Source organism: Mustela lutreola, chromosome 11 (genome assembly GCF_030435805.1).
Source record: "Mustela lutreola isolate mMusLut2 chromosome 11, mMusLut2.pri, whole genome shotgun sequence".
NCBI classification, from domain to species: domain Eukaryota; kingdom Metazoa; phylum Chordata; class Mammalia; order Carnivora; family Mustelidae; genus Mustela; species Mustela lutreola.
This window is the reverse complement of record NC_081300.1, coordinates 58,007,091-58,034,870: the sequence shown is the minus strand read 5'-3', so window position 1 is coordinate 58,034,870 and position 27,780 is coordinate 58,007,091. Positions and strand designations below refer to the sequence as shown.

At 35.1% G+C, this 27,780-nt stretch overlaps 1 protein-coding gene across 8 annotated transcripts in view; it reads right to left on the bottom strand.

Moving 5' to 3' along the window:
- The window catches only part of ANKRD12 (ankyrin repeat domain 12), a 124,054-nt gene that overhangs the window by 32,594 nt on the left and 63,680 nt on the right, over window positions 1-27,780 (bottom strand). For 7 of the 8 annotated variants that reach the window (XM_059140087.1, XM_059140086.1, XM_059140085.1 and 4 more), the window contains one exon: window positions 16,364-16,511. In XM_059140087.1, coding sequence (XP_058996070.1) covers window positions 16,364-16,511 — 148 coding nt within the window. Of the gene's footprint in view, window positions 1-8,962; window positions 9,043-16,363; window positions 16,512-27,780 lie in introns of those variants that run through there. The other variant, XM_059140093.1, reaches the window with a different exon arrangement.

Genomic DNA, 27,780 nt, shown 5'->3' with positions numbered 1-27,780 from the left:
TTTTTAGGAATGTTGTATGTATGAAAATGTAAACTTTCATTAAAGATTTTAAATTAATGAATGGCAGACTCTACGGCAAAAAACAAAAACACCAGCAATTATATTTTACTTTCAGAACCCTCTTTGTAGCCACATTTGTAGTCACATTCAAGCACAATAAAATGACACTGATCACAGCACACTTTGTAACAGTTATCATTAAGTCAAACATACACTAAACGCATATTTTGGCTTTATGCTGATATCAGGATCATTAGACTCGGAAATTTTCATACACAGTGACAATCAGCATGGTACAATGGAAAAGTACAAGGGTTCTGTCCTAGGTTCAAATCTTTGCTCTGCCACTTAACAGTCAGTAATCTAATATTAGGGATTAACTCACAGGCCTATTTTGGGTATTAGATGAATTTACATAATATGCCTAGCATATCCTGGTACATACCATGCATGTAATTACATATTAACTCACCGCTTAGTATAAGAAGAGAAAAATGTATCATTAAGTTAAAAGCACTTAAATAAAACCAAATTCAATAAAGCACATTTTAACGTAAAAAGCCAAAACTGAATCCCGTAACTTTTCGTATTTAATTTAGTATCAGAAAATTTAAGGCAAAAAGATTCAACTTGACGTCAGGAACTTACTTCACTTACTACAGGGCTACAATGGAGGTATGTGGTCCTTCAGAATGAAGGCAACAGAAACCACCAGTATTTTAAGTAAAAAATGGACATATGCAGACCAAGACTTTTCCTGGGGTAAGGAGGAGGCACAGATGGAGGCAGTGAGGGGAAGAAGAAACAGAGTGAACCAAGGAGCAATTTTCTTAGGAACAATTTTCTTATATTAGTGTCTGGTGAAAATTTATATTTTTAAACATAAAAGTACTAGTCATAAAAAGACAACTACTTATGTAAAAGATTTTTTTAGTATTCCTCAAGGAAGGGAAGGGAAATGGGAAAGGGACTAGAGACGGTGAGACACAATTATATAATTGTTTCATTTGTTAATTGCTATTTAATGCCATTATAAGATGATATTCTACAATGGTAAGTCATTATAGAATGATTTAAAGCAAGTGTTTCTTCTACAACTTAATAAGTAGATGAGAATTTTTGTTGAAAATAATCCATGGGTGAAGTTTAAAATACCATATTTATGAAAGTATATAAGTTACCTCATTCACTTTTGTACCCACCCTGTGTATCTAGGATACTACTAGTATCTAACTAGTAGATACTACTAGTATCTATCTAGATACTAATAATGTTAAGAATAAATCTGTCCATGACCATATAGTTAGTAAGTGGCAGAGCTAGGTCTTCAAACCCATTTCTCTGACTCTAATATTGGTACTCATAATCATCATGCTGTTACTTCTGAGTACATAAAAACTCTAAATACACTCAAGATGAACTATACAACCACGTGAACACCCAGTAAATCCATGCCATAATTCATAAACATGTGTATGAATACCTTCTACTTTTATATGTTTATTTCATGATGGAGTATATCAAGAAAATAACTATCACAAAAACCTAGGCTCTACAATAAAGCACTATATTAAATGGGATTTACTGTTAATCTAACATGTAAAATATCTGAATTGATAAAGTAACAATTAGTGGTGTTAAACATACCCACCTGAGATTAAAGCTGAATTTCAAATAGGAACTATCTATTTTCTGCGTGATTTTGAGATATTCACATCTTAGATATGCAATATCTTCATTTATATACTCCAAAAATACATGAAATAAGAGATTAAACACACCTCACTCACGACTATTAACACAATTTATAAAGGAAAAGAAGTCAGGGGATGGAGAAGATGGGTGAAGATAGTTGAAGGGTACAAGTTTCCAGTTACGACCAAGTTCTGAGGATATGATGTACAGTATGAGGACTACAGTTAACACTGTATTGCACATTTGAAAGTTGCTAAAAGTAGATTTTAAAAGTTCCCACCACACACGCAAAAAGTTGTAACTGTGTGAGGGACGGATGTGTCCTCTAACCTTACTGTGGTAATTCTTCAGTATACACATACATGTATCAAATCATTACACTGTATACTTACACAATGTTCTATGTCTATTGTATCTCAAAAAGCAAGAAATAAAAAAATACAGGAAATACAGCCATGCTGTGCCTACCTTAAATGACTATAAACCTATGAACTTGATTAGATTTTTCATCTTTATAATGGTAAATACAAATGACATTTTTAAAGATGAGAAAACTACAATATTACATAAGTATGGTTCTCAATATATCATTTTAAGTAACTGGATATGTCTAATGTGGTAACCTTGTTTCAGATTTTCACTTTTTTTTTTTTTTAAAAGATTTTATTTATTTATTTGAGACAGAGAGACATAGTGAGAGAGGGAACACAAGTAGGAGGAGTGGGAGAGGGAGAAGCAGGCTTCCTGCCATGCAGGGAGCCCAATACTGGGCTCAATCCCAGGCCTGGGATCATGACCTGAGCCGAAGGCAGACAGTTAATGACTGAATTACCTAGGCACTCCAGAATTTCACTATTTTTAAAACTAATATTTATCAAGTGTACTCTGTACCGGTTGATACTCTACTTGCATTCATATTTTAATTCATTTAATCTTTGTTTACCACACCTCTATGAGGTCTGTACTGTAATCTCTATTTTACAGATGTGGAACTTAGCACATAAAGGTTAACTAATTTGCCCCAATCAGAGAGATCAAATCTAGGTAGTATGGAATACTAAAATCTGAACTTTATTATTTAAACAGCCATTTCAAAAAGAATAGAAAAAAATGCTTTATGACTTGATTTCCATTACCAAAATATCTACAATGGGGTGTGTGTGTGTGTGTGTGTGTGTGTAATGTACTCAACAAAACTCAAACAGAACTAAGTATTCTTTTAACACAAGGAATATTACTTAAAAAAATAACAACCAAACTTTATATTTGGAATGGTGTTTGCTTACATGTCATTTTTATTCAGTGATGCACTAGTGCATAAAAATTTCTAAGCTATACTTCTTTGGTAATCTTATTTATTATAAAGTTTGTTTTCATTTCAATTATTTTCAAGTGGCATTTACCGTTCTTTTATTATAAAGGTGAAACAGTTCATGATAGAAAACTGAGATGGGTAAAGAAAAAAAAAATCCATAAAAAATCCTACCACCCAAGAAAATTATTCTTCATAACCTATTTAAAGTACTACATTTGATTTTAACTTAGAAATAATAAAGGGAACATAATTTCTGAACTTCAGATCTGTTCCCTTGATTCTTCTAAATTACCTGACCAACAGACTCTTCTAAATTACCTGAAATGGCTCTTACTGCCATTTCAGAAATCACGCTCATGTTCCATGAGCACCCCAAAATCATGTCACATTTTAGCCCGCTTTATAATTAGGCCTTGAATTGTTCATGTTTTATTTTCCCTGAAGTTTTCATCTTTTCTCTTGTTCATCAGCTCAAGACAATATGCCTTCATATCAATAATACCAGACACAGTGAACTCTCAGAATCTAATTCACACAATATGTGTATTGTTATCTACTATTTTCTTGATAACATTCCTCATAAAGCTGACCTTTTGTTTAGAAATATACCAATTGCTCATTGCTGTCACTCTGGAATTTTTCACCAAAATCCCGAGTTAGCCTTTGTATCCTCCTTTTAGACTTGTATTTTGTATTTGTGAAGAGTAAAAATTTAAGTAGTTTTTTTCAGAAAAAGAAAAGAAAGCATATCCAAGGTTTTTCTTTACACTTGAGTGATAGTTGGGTGGGAATGGAATTCTAAGTTCAAAACAGTATTTCACAGAATGGTGTAACTATAGCTACACCTGTCTTTTTTTTTTTTTTTTTCTTTAAGATTTCACCTATTTATTTGTCAGAGAACAAGAGAGAGAGCGCAAGCAGGGACAGCAGCAGGCAGAGGGAGAAGTAGTCTCCCTGCTGAGTTAGGAGCCCGATTCGGGGATTGATCTGAGGACCCTGAGATCATGACCCGAGTTGAAGGCACATGCCTAACTGACTGAGCCACCCAGGTGCCCCTCCACCTGTCTTCTAAAACATTTAAGAATGAGAAACCAGATGACACTCTCTTTCCTTTGTACGTAACATGTTTCCCTGTGATTCCGGGAGCCTATAGGATTTAAAAAAAATCTTTATCCTTGAAGTTGTGATGTATCTGGATGTGGGCTTTTGGTTTTGTTTTTCCCCTTCTTTCTATTCTTTAAATTTTCCCTTTGATCCACAAATATAAATCTTTCTTTAAAGGACATTTTCTTCAACTAAAAGATTTATTTTCTTCTTAGCATTTGCTCTTTTTAAAGATGAACACTATATTATCCTGGGCATGTGTTTTGTTTGTTTGTCTTTATCTTTTTCCTCGTATTTTCAGTGTCTTTTTAAAAATGTTTTATATACTGTTCTCTTTGATCTCAAGATCTTCGGCAATACCCAGTCTGTTTTTCAGTCTTGTATAGAATATTTATTTTGAGTAATGATAAGTATTTTGAATTCCAAGGACTTTCCAGGTCTACTTTTTCACCACAGCCTTTTGTTGTTATGGTTAGCAGATTGATTGCCCTCCAAGGATCGCCAAGAATACCAAGAAGAATTTATCCTCCTGCTTTCTATATTATTTATATTTTCGAAGACCAATTGTTCTGTTTGTGCATCTTGGTCCTTCTTGTCTTTCATTCACCTGACTTTCTTTAAATCCGTTTTTCTTTTTGTACTGATAATGGGGAAAACATTTCTTCAGCAGTTTTCTGGTGGATCTCTACAACAGGCCTCTCCTCCTCTGAGAGGACTTTGCAACAATCTGTGCTCTCTCTATAATCTCAGTCTTTTGCTGAGACTGTTTCCTGAAAATCTGATTCTAAGTTTCAGAGATTCTCTGGGACTTCAATAAAGGAGTACTTCACAACTGCTGCATGCCTCTCATACATATTTTGGGTTGCTCCTTTGCTCTATAATAGTTCACTAACCACATCTAATATATTTAAGGACTAATTATATAAGTTATTTATATTATATAGTTTAAGAAGTAACACTAAAAAAAAAATACAGCTGCATTTTAGTAAACAAATCATTACAGTTTTCATATCCCTAAACTAATTGAGAACTATAACTCAGAGACCGGGAAATAAAACATTAGGTAATTTTACATAGTCTCTTGTAAATCTCAACTTCTAAGCCACAATATTCCTAAGTAAAGTTTAGGTATTTTAAAGATTTTATTTTTAAGTCATCTCTACACCCAACGGTGGGGGCTTGAACTTACAACCCCGAGATCAAGAGTTGCACGCTTTGGGCCAGCTGGGCACCCCAAAGTTTGGGTATTTTAATTCTGCTTTATAGATGAGCAGTCATACATCTATCTAGAAATAAGTATGCCATATGAGGACATATTTTCACTGTATTTCTATTGTAATAGATATAGGTAAGAGAATTATAGGCAAGAGTTTAGGGGCGAGCTGGGGAAGGAAGAGAATATAATCAACAGTTGAAAATACTAAGTCTAAAAGCAAAATCTACATAGGAAATAAAATCAAGTACCACAACACTCTGTATACTCCCTCACTTAATTATAATTATACACATTGCCTTCCTACTAAAATGTCAGTAACATAGAAACTACTTCTATAAAGTATAAATTGATCAAGATTTATCTCCTAAAAATAAGACTAGTATCACTACAAAAATTTTGATGTCACTAAAGGAAACTGACAAAATCACCCAGTCTCAGCTAATTCCATAACGAATATATATATATATATATATATATATAATATACAATTACACTATATGTGTGTGTATGTCTGTGTGTATACATATATATATATATATATACAGATAGATAGATAGATGTATGTTTATTACATGGAGGTCCTTTTAACCATGACTAGATAAAACATTTTTCTGCAGACAGGATGATATAGCTAACGCTGAACTCATTCAAATGTAAGCATTTTTTTTTTAAGTCAAAGTTCTTTAAGGGTTCTGCCCAAATGTATCTTTTACAGAGTTTGTCTTAAATATTCAGTAATATCTCAACTACCATAATTATGTGACAGACTCACTTTAAGTTGCTAGACACTGGTAGAAATCCAGTTTGTAATAAAAACCATCAAGTTAACATATTAACAAAAAACCTATTCGTTTCACATTTATGATAAATAATTTTACATATTTTGGGCAAATACTCTTGAAATATCTTTACTATTATATGCACATGAACTTCAAAGAAGGATATTTAGCAGACTATTATTTTATGTAACATACAATTTAGAGGCTTGTAAAGTATTCATTTGCAGACATCCAAAAAAATCTCAGCTGCAACAATTCTCCACTTATTTTTCCTAATACAGGAGTAAGTAAAAATGTAGAGCTGTGTAATTTTTATAGACATTGCTAAAAAAGTGAGTATCTATAGTAAACGGTAATTTAGTTCATTTTGTTTCCCTTTTCTCCACTTAACAAACTTTGACATATATATTTTTCTTTAAAAAACACTCCGTGTAGAATTAAAAATTCTTAAGCTCTGGAACTAGGTTGCTATAATTAAAATTAAGACATGGTAAAATCTGTATTGATTTGAAAGTACTGAGTTTCAAATAAGAGAAGTGTAGAGGCTTTTTGTTTGTTTAGGATTCAGGAAGAAGCAGCTGGTGATATTCAGAAGAAAGTTTGAAAAATTAAAATTCAGAACTCTGTGTGTAAAGTGTACCATATATGTCACAAAGCAGAGGAGAAAAAGCAAAGCATGCAAAAAACTATGCAAATCACTAGGGAATTTCTTCTGGTCATTAAATCAAAGAATATTTCATTGCCTATCATGCTGTATGCTCAGCCCTCCATACATAATGGTTACCTAAGTGTCTTTCACTTCCTCTAAACACTGGTACCATAGGGATATGTGAAAAATAAAGGGTGCTGAACACCCACACTGTGCTTGCTACCACTCAACAATGTCAGAAAAAGATTTAACCAAAGGTAGCTAACAGTCCTAATTAAAATAACATTCTTGGGTTATAAATGGATTAAAATTTTCCAAACTTGACCTAACCCACTTCCTAACATTTATATTGGAAGTGACTTAAAAATGCCATTCAGAAAGCAAGAAGATAAAATCTTCTTTACATCTTAAACAGAAGAATCCTAATTTTAAGTAGACTAACATGCAAACTCCTTTACCCTATAAAATGCTCTATCAATTCTAAATTCCTAATGATCAAGTATATTGGTAAATATTTTTAACACTCTAAAATCATCTTGGGTAATTTCTTCCTGTAGATATCTTCATACTTCTAAGATTAAAAGACTTGCTTTAAAACTTCCTTAGGTGATGCTTCTTCCTATGTTAAACAATTAACATCACATAATCCACTAAAAAAAAATTCTGGTATATTTTGACTTAAATAATTAGGTTTTTTGATCTCTTGATTTATTAACTGTTATAATTCCATATATGCATCTATCAACCAGTCATATTTTCATGGCTCCTGAAATATAAAACTGAGGAAATGAATTTCACAAATTATGACAATATATTAGAATAGTTAACAATTTATTATTTTAATATTAAGAAAATAAGGCTTCAAAATACTGGTCATTTTGTGTATTTTATGACACAGAAATGTACTCAGTAAACACCAGCGGGTAACAATATATCACTTTTTAGAAGTTTCTTAATCTGTTTTACAGCAGATGCTAAAATGTACCTCATCTATTTATTATGATGGAGCATCTCCTGCTTAAGTTGAAGTATGCAAGTGAGTAAAGTTTGCAGCAGCTGCTTAATAAACAAGGTCAGATTTCTGGTGGTCAAAGTACAAGAAAAAGATGCATGACTTTTCTGACAATGATTGGTATTTTCAACTTTGTTCACTGGCCACTTTAAGTAATAAAATCAATGTCTGCATATTTGCAACAGAATCTCCACTTTGGCAATTAATGAAAGTCAGAAAGTACTGGGTGGGCGCGCTGTGTGACACAGTTACCCACTTCTCTATGACCATAATTATGTCTCATGAGCATGATACAACTCTCTGAATACGACTGAGTCCTCAGCAGGGTAGCAAGAAGCAAATATTTGTAGCAAACACCATTATTAGAAAGAATTTCTATGCAGGAAGATAATGTGGAATAAGACTGGGAAAAGGGCAGAAGGTGGCAGGGAGGGAGGGGGGAAAGACTAAAGAATTATGCAAATTTAAAAGTGCCGCACATTTGTATACAAATAAGCTGTACTAACCAGGACATGTATTCCTGCAACAATATCGTAAATGTTTGATATGTATGACAAGCTATTCAGTGTAGTCCTTCAACTGAGGCCAGTCTGTAAATTGTTTACTATTTATCTGTGAAGAAATAAGGAGCCTGCACCAAAAATGGAAAGCAATTATGTCAACTAGCACACTGCTTAGTTCAGCTGATGTTTACTCACAGCCTTTTTCCCTTTTTGAGAGAGGAGGGAATGCATTGATTTACATTCTGGCACAAGCTCCTTATCTCGAGGACCAGTAATAGTTTGTGGAACAGCTATCCTGACCTGAGTAGCACTGTCATAAAGCACAACGCCTAATGGAATAAACCATATTTAAAATGTTACATATTTAACACCCTTTATTTCCTCCAAATTCATTAATTTCTAAAATTCAATGCCTTGGTTACATTCCCTAACTTTGCAATACTTAAAGTGTATCTGTCACATGGATCATGAGCTATACCAGATGGATAATGATGCTATCAGGCCTTACACATACAAACAGCTATGGGCAGTTACATTAACTCTTGATTACATAGTAATACATTCTAAATTTAGATCGGATGAAGTTTGATAAAGTTAAGTCTAACAAGGACCTCATGTAAATTAAGCAATAAATTGGGTATTTTCATCAGTCTTTTTCAGCAACTCCAAAATCTTTGTATGATACTTACTGACAGTTTTTGCATCATTCCTTGAGGGACTTTGATCAAGCAATAATTCAGGCACATTCATCATGTGGAAAAGAAATATTCTGAAAAATCAATACATAGTTGATGAACACATGAAATAGTCAAAATCAGTGAAAAATCAAAAAGGTTCTAGATGATGTGTTTCACTCTAGTTCAACATTTAAGTTCAAATAAGACACCTTCCCTCTTCCATGGGAAAAATTTGCTGTAATACCTCTTTCTAATGGAAAATTTTATAATATGTTTTCACAGCTACTGTTTTCTGAAGAGACCAAAATTATAGAGTTGGTAGCCATAATAAATGGGAAAATTAACATATCATATAAAAAAATCTTCTGATTTTCAAATCTTATTTTCTTACTTTCTTATGAAAGCCAATGTAAATTCAACTATTATGGAAATACGAAATTTTTAAATTATGAAATCAAGACGATTTCATATAGCACAAAGATGTTCAAATAACTTAGAGCTTGTAACTGGTAGATGGATATACTGTATTTTAAAAGTAGAAACTGACAGGGGTAGGTGGATGATTATGTGAGTATCTTCATTTTCTTAATGAGCTGTATCCCTAGTACTTAAACAATGTCTAACACATAATGAATGCTTCAAAATAGTTGTTGGATAACTGAACTGAAGGAAAAAGAGCTTAGGACATCTAACAAGTGACATATGTATAGCTGAATGATGCTATCACCAATTCAGACAGGAAAAGCACGAAAAAAGGAGTGTAAATGGAAGAAAAAGAAGTTCTAGTCAGGGCTACTGACTTCTGTGTAATTCTAAGTGGTAATATCCAAAGGGCAGCTAAATATACAAGTTGAGGCTTAAGAGAAAGATAGAGTGATATTTGAAGGCCTCGCTACATTGATGGTAATTAAAACTGTGAGTGAGGATGAAATTTACCTGTGAGAATATGTGTCATGAAGGGTCCAGAGTAAAATCTTTAGAAAAACTAACACAGGAGTATATGGAAATGAGGAAGAAATGAAGATGAGATTCTAGAAGGAAATTAAGAAGAAACTTTCCAGGAAGCTAGATCAAAGCCTGGAGAGAATTACATCCCAAAAAACATAGGAGAATTTTAGAAAGAACATGGTTCAACACTGTCAAAATCTAGAGAAAGACTGAAAAGGCAGCTAAGGAATCTGGCCGTTAGAAGAATACGTGTGATGTTAGTAAACAGACTCAACAGAACACTTTTAGCTAGGTCTATATCCTTTCAGATTCTGCTCCATGCTTGTAAGATTTTACACAAATATATGTACATATACAAACATACATAGAAATTTTATTTTATCTTATTTTATTAAAGATTTTATTTATTTATTTGACAGAGAGATCACAAGCAGGTAGAGAGGCAGGCAGAGAGAGAGGAGGAAGCAGGCTCCCTGCTGAGCAGAGCGCCCAAAGTGGGACTCCCAGGACCCTGAGATCATGACCTGAGCTGAAGGCAGCGGTTTAACCCACTGAGCCACCCAGGCGCCCAATACATAGAGATTTTAAAAAACATTATTCATTTTTACAAAAAAAGAGATAGTAAGAGGATTTATCTTGATTTTTCTAACTCAAAGTATCTTATGAAAATTTCTCCAACTAAGAGCAGTAAGACATGCTATTTCACATGGTTGTACAATAAATAGTCCCCTGTGTGGCCATCTACCTCAGTTTATGCAATCAATCCTTTATATCACTATTTATTTTTTCTTTTGCCACTAAAAACAGGGCTGTGATAAACATGAGATATTCCCAGAAGTGTGTCTGCTAGATCAAGGAGCATACATATTTAAAAAAAACATTTTTATCAAGGCCAACTTTGAACTTACAAAAAAGTAGACAATATTATACTGAACCACCATGTCAGGTACCCATCACTCAGCTCCAATAGCCTTCAATGTGGCCAATCCATACCTCTATTAATCCAATCCCTGTGTCATTTTGAAGCATATCCTATTCAACCTATCATTTCATCTACAAATATTTCAGGACATATCTCTAAAAGATGAAGGCTGTTGTATTTTGTTAGCTATTGTCAGACTGTTTTTCAAAAAAAACTGACCATTCATATACCTCTCTTTTTATCCTTTCTCCTATTAGGCAACCAGTTTTTTAAGTTGTTAGTTTATTTTTCCAGTATTTCTTTTTTTTAAATGTAAGAAAATTTACACATTGATGCATTTTCTAAATGCTTACATGTCTGCTAATATCTTTCTTTTACCCTGTCAGGGGAATAATACCTTGATCAGGTATACAATTTTTATGGTACAGTTCTTTTCTCTTAAGGTTCTATCTTCCACAGTTACCAGTTAGAAGTCCAATGCCAATGTGACAGTATTTCCTTGCAGATTAACTTGTTACATTCAGAATGAAGGAAATTGATCAATATATGTCTAGGGTGTGTGTGTGTGTGTGTGCATTTTCATTAAACTATCCGGAACTCACTGACCTTTATTATTGATGAATTCAGGCTATCTATAGCTCAGGAAAATTTTCTTCTATTTGTTTAACTGAGGACTATTCTTCACCTGTTTCCTTTTTCCCTATTAAATCCCCATACATATGTTACTCATATGTTAGATCTGTTAGGTCTCCTAGATCTATTCCCAAAGTCTATTATCTTTTCTTTTTTTTTTCTATTATCTTTTCTTTCAGGATTCTTCCCCTTTGTCTTTTTGCTGTGTTGTGAGGATTTATTTTACTTGATTTTCTAGTCTAGTAAGTCCCAACAATGATCACTTCTCACTGGAGTTCTGCTTGCGTAGTTGTGATTTTTACTAGCTATACCTGTGTTCATTTTTATTGTTCAAGTCATCTGTTTCCTCTAGTAGTTTTATTTAGTTCTATTTATTCTTTCGGTTCAGAACAATCCTTCTCTTGAATTTGCAGGCAACTCTGAAGGGCTGCTTTCCTTTGTTAGCAAAGTACAACCCAAAGTTAGAGTGGTCAAAGCAGTAGCTTTCCTCTGAGTAGTGGAAGGTAAAGGAACTATCACTATTGCTGGTCTCTCTCAAAACTACTGAAAACTTACCAGGCTTTTCCTAACGTATCATCTTAAGAATTTCTTATTATTAAAATAACCCTAATATCCTGGATCTTCTATGTGACATCTATTGTGACTAGTTTTGCACACCCTCCCCCGAAAAGTATAAATCACCTATTAAATACATGTTTAATTTTTTAGTCTTAACTCCTTTTAAACATTTTAATTTTTTCCTATGAGTTATCCTTTATCATTTTTATGCAATCTAGATAGATTGCAGTTGAAGAACTGGAGCTGTTTGGGGTTCCCACAGTCTAGATTTTGCTGGATGCAGGTCAGCATATCCCTCTTACCCTGGTATTTCCTACATGTTGCAGTTGAATCCTGAGCACTGAGAATTGGTATTCCTTCATCAGGGGGCATGCAATATTTTCTTTTTTAAAAAATTTAATGTTAACAACTACTGATCAATCCTCAATGCTTAGATATATTAACTAATTGGGGATTGCAAACAGTTAATCTTTTTTCCTCATTCTTTTGGCTGGATTAATCTTAAACGAAAATACTTCTCACCTATAATGAGGTTACCCAATGACAAAGTTCATATAGGAAAGGCAAAATAAATAATTTTTTCCCAGTTCTGCCTAATTTTTAAGATAACAAATTAGTCCTCTGATGATGCTGAATTAAAAAATTTATCTCTATAGATTCATAGATTTAAACATAAATGATGGGTTTACATTATCTATAATACCCTTTTGAAACTCAAACTATCCCATCTATGGCCAGTGTGAACTGCTCTCCAAGTTGTCTCCTAAGGTTCTTTGACAAGGTTTTGACTGTTTCCTTGGAATCTGTAATGACAAGATGTTTCAAGCTTATATTATTTCCTGTCCCAGACATAGCATCATCCATTTTTTTTCAAGAATCCCTAGTTTTCTTTTAGTAGAAAATATTTCAAGATCAAAGTCTGGACATCAGGAATGATTATTGCTTACTGTCTTAATGTCATCACTTTTATATCCTTTCAATGGACAAAGCAAGGAAACTTTATATATTAATATATATTTTCGATTTCACTTGGAATTAATTTCTAACTCACAAAAAGCTAGAAAGAATAAAATACTAAATACTATATATACTTCACCCAAATTTATTATTGTTACACTCTCTTGCTGTATAATTTGCATTCTCTCTATACATGTATGTATATATAAATTTTCCTCCTTTGAACTATATGAAGGCAAACTATATATATGATGGCTCTTTACCCCTATATACTCCAGTGAATATTTCCTAAGAAATAAGTATTTCCTAAGACATAAACATATTCTTTGTCACCACAATATAGTTGTCTACTTCATAAATTTACATGGATACAACACTAATCTACCATCCATTTCCCTTGTTAAATGATCTAATAATGTCCTCTATAGTCACTTCCCCTCTCCAGTAGAGGATACAGCCAAGGAACAGGTATTGCCTTTAATTATTATCTCTTTACATAGTCTGCAACATTTTAATCATTTTATGACATTGACATTTCTTAATCTTCCATGGCACTGGCTTTTGAAAAGAAAAAAAACAGAACATTCTTCATGGTTATGCATCACAGCCAGAATGTTACAAAAGTAATGTTATAGCCTTCTCACACCATCACATCTGAAGGCACATAATGTGCATCTGTCCCTCCTTTGATGACAGTAATTTTAATCACACAGTTCAGATGATGCTAAATTTCTCTTCCCTATCATCACTGTTTTCCTCTCTTATAAATGTGAAAAGGCCATGTAAAGATTCTGCTCTTCATCAAAAAAATCCCCTCTAGATTATCAGCCATTAATGATTCCTGCCCAATAATTTTTACCATAAAGGGTGTAAATGATCAGGTAGATATGAGAATGGACTAGGAAAGGGCTTTAGAACTTTCTGAAGTGATGGAGACAGTATATATCTTGGTAAGATTGGATTACACAGGTCTACACATTTCTCAAAACTCAGTATATTTCATTAAAGAAAGAATTATTAATTTCACAAGCATAAATAATAAATACTTTGTAAGTTTAATAATATGCAAAAATTGAACGCTAGTTAATGAAATGCATCAAAAAAATAAGATGGACTGTATGTACATGGATAGTATGTGATACTGTAATAAAGGAAATATAGTAAAAAGTTAATAACTATAAAATGTAGTTGGTGGGTAAAGGGTATTCAGTGTGTATTTCTGAGCTTTGCTGTATATTTGAACATTTTCATAATAAAATACTGGGATTCTAACTTTTGCACACAAAGGAAATCATCAACAAAATGAAAAGGTAACCTAGTGAATGGTAGAAAATATTCAGAAATTATAACACATAAAAATATCTAAAACATATAGAGAACTCATACAACTCAAAAGCTAACAATCCAATTAAAAAATGGGCAGAGGATATGAACAGGCATTTTTTTAAAGATGACATACCTGGGCACACAGTATACAAAAAGATGCTCAACATCACTAATTATCAGGGAAATGGAAACCACAAGGAGCTATCCCCTCATACCTGTGAGAATGGCTATTATCAAAAAGAAATAAAAACTATTAGCAAAGATGTGAAAGAGATGTAGAGAAAACAGAACCCTCGTGTACTGTTGGTGGGAATGTAACTTAGTGTGACCACTATGGAAAACAGTATGAAAGCTCCTCAATAAATAAATAAACAAACAAACAAATAAATAAATAAAATAAAAGGAAATACCACAAGATCCAGCAATTCCATTTCTGGGTATTTATCTGAAGAACAAAATTACTAACTCAAAAAGATATATGCATCCTTATATTCACTACAGCATTATTTACAGTAGCCAAGATATGGAAGCAACCTAAGTGTCCATCTATGGATGAATGGCTATAAATGTGGTATATGTATGTAACAAAATATTACTCAGCCATAAAAAAGAATGAAATCTTGTCATCTGAGATAACATGGATGGACCATGAGGTCATTATGCTAAGTGAAATTAAGTCAGAAAGAAAAAGACAAATACCATTATGATCTCACTTACATGTGGAATCTAAAAACAATACAAACCAAAACAAAAAGCCAAGTTCATTGATAACAGAGAAACACTGGGCAGAATGGGTCAAAGGAATGAACTTTCAGTAATAAAATAAATTAAGTCATGGGGATGTAATATACAGCATGATATCTATAGTTAATAATACTGTACTGCATACTTGAAAGTTGTTAATTCAGTAGATCTTAAAACTCCTTATCACAAGGAAAAGAAAAGAAAAAATATTAACTATGTAGGATGATGGATGTTAACTAGCCTCATTGTAGTAATCATTTTGCAATGGATACAAATATCAAATCAAGTGCTAAAACTTGAAACTAATATGTTATATGTGTTATATATATAAAATATACATATATTTATATATGTATATTAGTTTATATATATATAAACTAATATGTTATATGACATTATACCTCAAAAAAAAAAAGTAAAGGGTAGACCTTTCTGCCTCAAAACTATTATAGGTGTCATTTTACTGCCTTCTGGCGATGGCTGAGATTAAATGAGTATAGTTTGATTTTTATTCCCTTGTATTTAAGAAGTAGTATTACCTAATTTCTCAGAAATTCTTTAAAATTTTGTGAGAATATGGTCAAGTGGGATCCACACCCAGCGTGGATCCCAATGCGGAGCTTGAACTCACAACCCTGAGATCAAGACCTGAGCTGAGATCAAGAATCAAATCCATCCAGGCACCTGGTCAGTTGTGTTTCTGAATCAATTCTTGTTCATTCATTTTTGCCTGAAAGCATGAACCCTTCAAACCCGTATGCAAAAGACTTTCCTCAATGCAGGAAACTTTGTTACATTTTTAACTATTTATGTTTACAAGAAAATGGAGTATGCCAAAAGTTTTCTGAACTATTCTTTTAGATCTTTCCTTTTTAAAACTGTTTTTGAAAAACTGTGCCCCTATGTTGCAACAATGACCAGAGTTCAACCACCTAAATCAAAGAAATAAAAATGCAAAGATGACTCATTAATGCTGGGAAAAACAGGAAGGGTTTGGTTAGTACCTAATTTATAAAAGAATGAAAGAAGTTAGAATAGCAGTTCTGATAGCTATTAATGGGAAAAGGTCCTGCAGGAGACTTGAATATGATAGCAGTTTGTCGGGTGGGGGAGGCGTGGGGTGGTCACAAAAACAGGGCAATGACATTATGTTTTCACTTACACAGGGGACATGCAGCAAATACCTACGTTACTAAATTCATCATTCTTAATAGCTGACTAGTTTTACCCTAAGAACACAAACATTTTATATATTGCACAGCAGAATCAGAATGTTCTACTAAATACCATGTCAAACAGTCGAATAAAGATTATTTGAAACGAACCTGTGTAACTTTCATCATCATCAGATAAAGGCACCTCTCTTTTTAGCAGCAATTCCAACTCCTCTGTCTCTGCTACATCCACTGGACGCTCCCCGTGCTTATTAGCTTGAAATGGATTTCCACCATGACGAAGTAACAGTTTCACTATCTGCAATGTTAAACAGTAGGAAGATTTAGTCTCTTTGGAGATTGTATCATTTCAACCATTCTCTTGATTACACAATATCCTTCTGCCTCCTTTCCTCAGTGTCTCTTCTAAATCATGACTGCTCTCTTCAAGTTCCATTTTCATTGCCATCCACCCTTCATTTGACAATCTTATCTACTACAAAAACATTTCCTCCTTAAAATTTAAGATGGCATTAAATCTCATCCTTTTTCTTCTTGTTCCAACATATGTTCAACAAATATTTACTAAGGACCTAATTAATAAGCACTGTTCCAAGTTTTGCATATAAATCAACAGACAAGATAACAAGATAAGAGGCCAAGAAGCTTGGCCTCTTATGTGTATTCCAGAGGGAGTCTCAAAAGAAGTATGCTTCTCTGCAAGGCTAGTATCACTACCAGTGCTTTTTTTTTTTTTTTTTTTTTAAACTACCAGTGCTCTTATTTGTATTTCCTATCTTCTGGAAATTTAAACTATCAGGAACTGACATGGACTTACTCAGAACTAATGAATCTTAAACTTTAAGGCTGTAACTTTCATGGTCCCCCTTTCTGCTTAACCAACTGGATCTAATTTTGTACTCATTACTTTGACATTTTCCTTAAGCCCTCACCTCCCCTACCACATCAAGTAAACTCTGGGCTCCACAAAACAGGCGTGTGCCTGGTTAGTCATCATTTCATTTCTTTCATTTGTTGTTTTTATCCTCTTTCTTCTATGTTTTTAAACGTTTTTCTGACTGGCTCCTTTCTAGAAACCAGTCTTTCCAGCTCATGTCTCTTCCATCTTAAAAAAAAAATGGCAATAAAAAAATGAAACAGATAAAACAAGAAACCTATATTCCCCTCCTCTAGCTAAGTCTGTTTTCTTTCCTTTATAGTCAAGTTTATGAAAAGATATTCACCCTTGCAGCCCTGACTTTATTGGCTCTTCACTCTTCTATACCTACAATGACGCCCAAACGGGTATCCTAAGATCTGTAAACATCTAAGACAATGACTGTTTTCCCTAGGGTTCTGCCTTTGATTCACTTCTCATGCTCTAGTCTACATCATCTATTTGGAGCTCTCACCCACTCTGTTTTAATGTGATTGACAATTATGCAATCCATTTATTTATTTTCATTCTTCTGTTTGCTCTTTCTCAGCCCTCTTGAGCTCCAAACACAACATCCTGGATAAATCTAGATGAGTATATTTGCATTTTAATGCAACAGCTGAAACCAATAGGTTCCAAACACAGTTCATTAAACTTGCACCTTACCTTTTATCTATTTCCATTCTCAGTCACTGGCACCAAATATAGTTATGTATTTCTTGTACATTATCAGGAATAATAAAAATGTTGAGACAAGTAGTATACCATGACTAAACCTCCATTGTTACACAACTCTATTTTTCCCCATGGAGTTAAATGCCTTGATTTTTCACTTGTTCAGTTTTCTACATAATCATTTTTTATTCATCCCCCACTCTACTGTAAGTACAGATCTCTTTGATTCAACACTCTATCACTTTTTGTTGTTGTTTTTGTTAGAGACTCCTTTCTCCAAACCTTCTAATGGGCTCTAAAGTAGACTGGATGCCCTCTAGATTTGCTTCCCAGCTATTACCGCCCTTCAATCCTATCATCCCACAAATAACCTTTCCTCATTTTTAAAAAGAATTTATTTATTTGACAGAAAGAGAAAGAAAGAGAGACAGTGAGAGAGGGACTACAAGCAGGGCGAGTGGGAGAGAGAAGTAGGCTTCCTGCTGAGCAGGGAGCCCCATGAGGGGCTTGATCCCAGGACGCTGGGATCATGACCTGAACCAAAGGCAGATGCTTAACCGACTGAGATATCTGGGCACCCATCCTTCCCTCAATTTTGTGTTAGATATTTTAAAGCTTCTCTTCTTTTCTGATTTACTCCCTCATTTTGATGAATCACCAATTTCAGAAAATTCCTAAGATTTTTTACATGTCTGGTAATACCTTTATTCTATCTTCACTTGATTAACACTTAGTCTAGATAAAGAACAATTTCCCCTCCAATTTTGAAGGCATCATTACATTATCTTCTAGATTCTAGTGCTGTTAATGCAAAGTCTGATGCCATTCTGATTTTTTTCCTAATATAATTGATTTGCCTTTTCTCTCTGTAAACGTGACATTCTTTGCCCCTATGGTTTTGAAATTCCAGGATAATGTATCTGTTTTTTCAAGATTTATTTATTTATTTGAGAGAAAGTGTGTGTGTGTGTGTGTGTGTGTCTGTGTGTGTGAGAGAGAGAGAGAGGGAGAGAGAGGGAGAGAGAGAGAGAGAGAGAACGCGTGTAGGAAAAGGACAGAGGGATAGAGGAAGCAGGCTTCCTGCTGAGTGGGGAGCCTGACACAGGGCTCAATCCCAGGACCCTGAAAGGAAACCAAGAGTAGGACCCTCAACCGACTGAGCCCCCAAGGTGCCCCCCATCCCAGATAAATGCATCTTGATCTTGGATGAAGAAGTTACTGAGCATTGTGTGCTGAGCATTCAAGTGCCTTTTCAATCTTTCAGTCTGAAGAGCTATGTTCCTTCAGTTCTAGGAAAGTTTCTAGTTTTACTTGATAATCTAAGTTTTCACTGTTCTGTCTTCAAAGAACTCTTACTAAGATACTAGATCTCCTAAAGTAATCATCTTTTTTCTCATTTCTGTTCCTTCACCTTTATCTCTTTGCTTCCTGGTTTCTGGGAGACCTCCTCAACTTTATCTTTACTCCTCAACACAAATCACCCTTAACAATATGGGCATTAGGAACACTACACCTGTGTAGTTGAAAAATCCATGTATAACGACTCCCCAAGAGCTTAATTACTTATTAGTACTACTATTACTAACTGGACATCTTAGCAATTACATCAATAGTTAACACATATTTTACATGTTATTATGTATCATATGCTATATGCTTACAATAAAGTAAGCTAGAGGAAAGAAAATGTTAAGAAAATGACAAGAAAGGGGTGCCTGAGTGGCTCAGCGGGTGAAGCCCTGCCTTCGACTCAGGTCATGATCTCAGGGTTCTGGGATTGAGCCCCGCGTCGGGCTCTCTCCTCAGCAGGAAGCCTGCTCCCCACTCCCCCCACTCCCTACCTGCTTCTCTGCCTACTTGTGGTCTGTCAAATAAATAAATAAAATTAAAAAAAAAAAAAAAGACAAGAAAGAGAAAATACATATACAGTACTGTACTGCATTTATTTAAAAAAAAAAAAAAAAAAAAGTCCGCATGTAAGTGGCCCCATGCAGTTGAAATCTGTATCGTTCAAGGGTCAACTGTAATCCATCTTTCATTTTACAACCATATTATTAATTTCCAAGAAGTTTTTTCCTTCATTGATTGTTCCTTGTTTAATGCATTCAGGTCTTATTTCAGAGCTACAACAGCTTCTTATCTCTTTGGGGAAATTGATGATTTTTTTTTTGAAATTGATGAATTTTGAGGAAGTTCCTCATGGCATTTTCCTGTCCTCCAATCAGGACATCTATGTTAGAGAATTTTTTCAAATGCAGGAGGATCACTGGCTGTCCACATGTAAGAGCAAGGTACTAAAAGACTTACTCAAAGTTTTGTTGGCATGGCCAGGACTTGCTGACAGACGAACTTCATGCCAGTGTGATATGACAGGACCATTTCATCAGACTCCTCTCTTGCCTAGTTTAATTTCCTACGCAGAAACCTTCCAACTCATGCCTCAAACTGTAAGCCTTACTGTCAGCATTCTGGTTGCTAAAAGGAGCCTAGGGTCTTAACATTCAGTATGTCTCACTTAATTAACTTACGCTTAATCCTTACTCTCATCTATGCTTGTGGTAGGTCAGTTCAGAATATGTGGTTCATACTTGCCAGGAAATCAACCTCCATTCACCTGCCAGGGTCAGAGAGGTGCAGTCATCTGGCTATGTAAGGTTAGGAAGAGGATTTAAGGGTCAAAAAGACATATTCATTTCTCTTGTTTTCAGTTCTATCTTAACAGGCATTTCTGGAAATATCAATAGAAAGTGGTACACTTCCAGGTACCACCAATTCCTGAGTCTTTCTAGGATTCTGTGCTGGAATGGCTTTGGTTTCAATTTTCTCTGATTTTCTAAACCAGGAGTTGGCAAAATTTGGTCCATAGACCAAGTCTGGCCTGCCAATGAAGAACAGTTTTTTACATTCTTTTAAAATACTTTAGGGGTTGTTTATTTAAAAAATATTAAAAAAAAATAAAATAAAATACCTTAGGGGCACCTGGTGGCTCAGTCAGTTAAGCTTCCGACTCTTGTTTCTGGCTCAGGTCATGATCTCAGGTTGTGAGATCAAGTCCCGAGTTGGGATCCACGCAGAGCTTGGAGCTTGCTAGATTCTCTTTCTCTCCCTCTCTCTCTACTACTTTAAAAGGATTCAAAAAGAAGAATTAGTTCAGAGGAAGAGAAGGGAAGAAAAGAGGAAGGAGAAAGGAAGGAATGCTGGAGGCTACAGGTGGCCAGCAAAATCCAAAATATTTACTACCTGGCCCTTTACAGAAAAATTTTGCCAAACCCTGTTCTAGATCAGTAACCACTCATTCGTCTAGTTTCCATCACCCAAAATACTGGTTTTCTTGTTTCTTCTGTTTTGTCCTTTGCATCTGTCACTTAGCATCTCCTCTTACTGTCATTTTAGGAGTCTGAGAAGGTTAACTGAAATAAAAACTTTAAGTTTTTTTTTTTTAAAGATTTTATTTATTTATTTGAGAGAGAAGAAGAGAAAATAGGAGAGAGAGAGAGCATGAGAGGAGAGAGGTCAGTGGGAGAAAAAGACTCCCTGCTGAGAGGGAGCTGATGTGGGACTCGATCCCGGGACTCCAGGATCATGACCTGAGCCGAAAGCAGTTGCTTAACCAACTGAGCTACCCAAGGTGCCCCAACTTTTCATTATTATAAATAAGGCTGTAGCATACATCTTTATAAGTAGAAAATATTACATTTTTAGGCTTATTTCCTTAGGTTAAAGCCCTAGGATATGAAAATAGAATGCAGGATTTGATATTACTGAAAACTTTCAATACCCGTGAGGAAATAATCAGCAAATATTTATTACATGTCTGTGATGAGTCAGGGACAGCTGGTTATTTCAAACATGTTACAAAAACTCCAACCTAGACAATCCTTTACAGATTATCCCTATATGCAACTAATTATTTTTCTAAAAATGATTCATAAAGTAACTCAAAGTTGCTTAACACACAAGAGACAACAAATTTGAAATAGGTAAAAACGATGAACTTAGAGACACGTATCTAAAACAGAACTAGGAAGAAAGGATTACGAAAATATATATCATTAAGTACTATATACACTTGTGAATGGTACACTAAAGATTAGTAAGCTATGTTAGTCCTCTTACTCTAAATAATTTAGAAAAGGACACAAAACAGCTATCTTTCTGCCTTAGAAATGTTTTATGGATGGATGAAGCTGTCAAAAGTATTACTGAGTGAAAGAAATCCAATTATTAGAAATTCATAATGGTACAGATACATATACATTACAGTTTGTTGGCTCTCATTTCCCTCCTCCTCCTTAGGCATAACTAAAAGAACAAGGAGAAAACAGCTCTCAATAGCTCTGAATTGTGACTCCTACTATCCTAGGCATGTTGGTAGGAGGAAAAGCAAAGGTCTCTTGAAAACAGTATGCCAGTCTCCCTCTGAAAAAAGACTGGAAATAGTGTTTGAGTTTCTGTAAGTATAGGAGCTCAAAGGTCAGCCTCTGAAAATATTTGCAGTTCTGTGCACATTTAGAAACTTGTATTCATAGGAACATGTCCAACAAGGCATAACTCTTTAACATTATATTTAGAAATTAGGAAATGCTGATTAAAGAGAAAAAATTCATCTTTGATAAAACTATCAATATCAATAATTGAGCTCTTTTTGCTCAATAAAAAGAGCAAAAAGTACAATATTTAAAATATCACAGCTGGCGTGCCTGGGTGGCTCTGATGATTTTAAATGTCCTACTCTTGGTTTTGGCTCAGGTCATAACCGCAGGGTCTTGAGATCAAGCCCTGCATCAGGCTCCATGCTCAGGATGGAGTCGGCCTGAGATCCTCTCCCTCTTTGCCCCTCCCCCTGCTCACACACGAGTGTTCTCGCTCTCTCTTAAAAAACAAAAAACAAACAAAAAAAACACATAGAAAATAAGTCATTTTCTAATAAATGCAGTGAGAAAGGAAATGTACCCTATATATTGTCAGGCCTTAAAAATTAAGTCCTTGGTATCCTGTTTATCTTTGATCCTTAGGTATTCATCCATCTACCTACACGTGCACCCAAAGAGACTTATTATTATGTGTTTATTAAGTCTTAAGTGATAAAAAGTTCCAGAGGTCACTAACACAAATCAATACAAAAAGCCTGTATGCATGGTACTTACAGTGCAGTGCAGAACACATACAAGTCTATCAGTTAAAAAAAAAAAAAAAAGTTGTAGTAAGTGCTATCATGTAGGCATATACAAATTGCCAAGGGAGAAGAGACTCGTCCAACGGTTAAGCAAAAACCAGTTTAGGAAAAATAACATTTATAGGCTGCATTTTTCTTCAAAATTAGAACTTTGAGAATCATGAAAAGTATCTTAGAGAAAAAAGTAAAAAAGAAAAACAGCATTTTCTGTTTCCAAATTTTAGTATCTAAAATATTTGGGTATATTTGAAAAACAGTAGTATAATACAACAATCTTTTACCTCTGATGTTTCTATACTATTTTAGATTTCAAGGAGTTGTTTACAAGCACAGTGTCTTTTTTCCTTCAAAATACCCACTTTAGATAGTTATTATTTATTACATAATTTTAAAACGAGGAAATGGAGATTCAGAGGAGGAAAGTAACTTGTTCAAAATCACATAGCTGGTAAACTGGCCAGGCCACAAATGAATTCATTTCTACTTTCACTTCAAAGAATTCCATTTTTTTCTCAACCAGAGTAAAATTTCAGACAGGCCGCTTGACACTGAAATTTTTACTGCCTGTTAAAAAAGAAAGTAAGACAGGGATGTTTGCTGCTAAAGAGAGAGGAAAAAAATGATTTTCCAGCAGAAAGTATGAGATGATATCAAAATCCAAACTAGGACATTACAAAGCAGCATGTTCTATCTTTCTCACTAGAAAGTGGAGACTGTATTAAATAATAACTCTCCCAGATTACTGAATCATCATCTCATTCTTAGTCTTAAAAAGACACTGAGATTAAGGGGCACATGAGTGGCACAGTTGGTTAAGCTTCTGACTCTTGCTTTTGGCTCAGGTAGTGATCCCATGATCCTGAGATCCAGCCCCGCACCAGACTATGCACTCAGTGCCGAGTCTTCCTGAGATTCTCTCTTCCTTCCAACTCGTGCTTTCTCTCACACATAAATAAATAATCTTAAAAAAAAAAAAAAAAAAAAAGACACTGAGATTTGTCCTTTTGTTCCCTTAATTTGGAGTCATATTAATTTGATAAACCTGGAAATGTCTTGGAAGAGAGGGACTTATGTCAATGCTCCTCCACGCTCACAGAGAGGCTGAGGGTATTGAAATGCAATAGGCCACACAGTCTTTTTTTTTTTTTTTAAGATTTTATTTATTTATTTGACAGAGTGAGATCACAAGTAGATGGAGAGGCAGGGAGAGGGAGAGAGAGGCAGGGAGAGGGAGAGAGAGAGAGAGAGAGAGAAGCAGGCTCCCCGCTGAGCAGAGAGCCTGAAGCGGGACTCGATCCTAGGACCCAGAGATCATGACCCTAGCCGAAGGCAGCCGTTTAACCCACTGAGCCACCCAGGCGCCCCAGGCCTCACAGTCTTATTAACAAGACACACCAGAAGCTTATTTGCTTATTGTGATGATTAAAAGAATCGGTACATATAAAACACTTAAAACACTTCTCGTACCACAGTAAAAACACAAATACTGCCATGAGAAGTTAATGTAATGTAGAGTTCATAAGTAACACAAAATAATCACAGAGGGCAAGTTACTCATATTTAGCCCAGTCATTTTATCACATGAATACTGAGGATTTTTCTTACTATAAAATTTAACTTTCATTTTTGTTACCCAGTTGGTTTTTCCTATTATTTGACTTCGGGAAATATTCACTGAAGCCTATTGAGTCAAATAAGACAAACAAATGCAACCACCTGAAAATGCAAAGTTACAGGAACCTCAGCTAAATAATTTATGTGAACACTCCATTACCAAGTCTTCCTTAATATGAAAAATTTCAGCAGTTCCAAATGTTTTTCAGATCAATAAGCGATTATATCTTCATTTGTAATGAAACGGTGCCACTTACATGTAGACTGTTCAAATATTCCTTAAAGAAAATGTTATTTATGGCACAGCTTCAAGCAGAGTAATTTGCTGACTCCATGGAATTCAGAATACAGTAAGATATTAAATATGATGGTGGTGAAGACTAAGTATTCATCCAGCTAAAAAAAGAAACGCTGCATATAATGCCAGACTTGCTAAAAAGATACCAAATCCTCTCCTCTTCTTTTATCACTATCCCTGCTCTAGTCAGTAGGAAAACATTGTATGAGGACATTTTTTTAAAGGGAATTTCTTGACCTTATACTGGATGCAGTTCACTTGGGATTAGGTCACCATGAAAATAAAGTTTTACCTGAATGTCAGGAGTTTGGGTTTACATAGACCAGTGTTTGACTCTTGCCTAGAGAAACCTGAGAAGGAATAGTTGATTGGATTTGCTCTGATAAGCAAGGAAGGAGGGCAGTCCGAGAAACAGATCTGCGTGCTCACTACTGGTAGGAAATGGTGTGTGTTTCTCTGGGTTGTGCCTGTACTGTGGGTTAGAGTGGAGGGACAACTGCATATGGATCAACAGGGCCAGGCAATGTTAACAGTACCAGGCAGAAGCTTCCATCTGAAGTTTATAGTGGATGTTGTGCACTGCTCAGATACCCTCTTCTAGAATGAAATACTCCTACCTGCAGATGCTCGGAGTACTGTTCACTAACAACTGCTAAGTTCTTCACCAGGAACTGCCATGGCCAAAGGGAGTGGCAGCACTAAAGGGATGTGTCTCCTTGCCATCAGCAGCTTGCATCCCCCCATGTGTGGGCATACAGACCTAACCCTTACCTCAAATCAGAGCATCTCAGAAGAGCATCCTAGTATCAAGGACTCCCTGTGAAACTAGCTAAAGCTTAGGCACACCTGCATTGCAGCTCAGCTTCTCCCTTTGTTCTATGCTGTTCCTGTCACATCCTTCCAGGTGTTGTTCCTGAGATCACATCCCTCTTTTCTCCCATCCTCTGTAATCACCTGCAGATTTCTGTTTCAGGTTCCCAGGGCACCCAACCTATAGTATATGTGAGAGTGGTCCTAGGTGCAGACTCTAAAAACTCTAAACCAGGATTTCTGAACTGGATTGCACGCTGGCTGCCATGAGATGGAGTACTGACAGTTCTGGCATTTGGCAGTCATGTAACTGTTCAAGCTTTCAGGCCTTTAAGAGGTCCCAGGGAAGTACTAATTGTAATGACTGCTTCTCTTCTCTTCTCACAACCAGGAAAAAGCACCTTCTCCAACCCTGAAGAAGAGGTTTTTCTCAAAATAAGAGTAAGTTTCTGGGTTTAGATAGCACGGTGGAGAACAATTTAATGGTATTTTACTGTAAGTCAGGAAGACTGAATAAAAGGTTCTCTAAGACAGAGTAAGTTTACAGTCTCCCCTCACTACAGCTGAACAAAAACCCCTCCTATGTTTGGCTTCTGAAATGCTAGAGAACATTCTTATGTCATCCAGACAGGAAGGTAGAATATGTTTTCTGGAGGAACTACCTGTCTCAAGAGAAGGACCTACAAATACAGACATTTAGGAGACTTCTGACAAAACAGCCATCTTGTTCACCAGATAGACTACAGAGAAGCCCACCAGCCAATAAGCTCTGTATATTACATGTCTTGTCAAGCAGGCATTTTAGAGCTTCATTCAAATATGAGTGAAGAGAAGTTAACAGAAGATTTTTTTTTTTTTTTAAGATTTTATTTATTTATTTGACAGACACAAGTAGGCAGAGAGAGAGGAGGAAGCAGGCTTCCTGCCAAGCAGGGAGCTCGATGTGGGACTCAATCCCAGGACTCTGGGATCATGACCTGAGCCAAAGGCAAAGGCTTTAACCCATTGAGCCACCCAGGTGCCCCCAGATCTTTAATGTGAGAAATACACCAAATCAGAGCAACAATGTGAAGGGTTTGGGGGAAATCTGTGACTATGCTGGAAGTAGAGCAAACCATTTAATTAGTATCTTCAGAGAGTTAAGATGGACACCTAGAACTGGAAATTTCATGGAGAGACTGAGAATCCCAGATGGGATTAACGGTAAAGCAGTATTTCAGGATAGCATCTATGCTACAGATCTAGAAAGCAACTAGTTCCAATTAGATCAGGATACAAGATATCTTATATACAGTGATAAGAGAAATCCTACAGGTAGTTCTGAAAAACAGTTAAGTTACCAAAACTATAATGAGGTGTCCTCTCACACCTGTCAGAATGACTAGTATCAAAAAGACAAGAAATAACATGCTGGTGAGGATGTGGAGAAAGGAAAACCTGCTGCACTGTTGGTGGGAATGTAAATTGGTGCAGACACTATGAGATATGGTGTGGGGGTTCCTCAAAAATAAAAAATAAATGACCACATGATCCAGGAAAAAAATAAACAACAGTTAAGTTGATCAATGTGCTTTACCTTATTTAGAAGCATTTTAGAGTTATGTCAGAGAGAGTAAAGAAGAACAAAAATAGATGCATGGAAAACTAAGTAACAAAAAAAAAAAAAGAAAAAGAAAAAAAAAGAACAAGGCAATGTGTTAACCCAGGTAATAAAAAATCCAAAAAATAAAACACAATTATAGATAGTACAGTGTAGACTAGACAGTATAGAGTCTATTGAATCTCTGGTCAACAATAAAATCCTTTACAGGAGATCAATAAATAATAACTAAAAATTAAAAAACAAGACAGCTTCATCTTGTTAGAAATAGAGTTAACCACTAGAAGAAACACCTACAACAGTGGCTTTTGGTGAAAGATACTGGGAAATGGGAAAGAACGGGAGGGACTTAATTTATTTATTTATTTTTTTTATGGTTATCTTTAAAAGCTGAACAGTACTCTTCAACTTTCTAAACTATGTCCAAATATTCTTTGACAAAAGTAAAAATTACGTAAAGAGAAAACCTACTTATCTG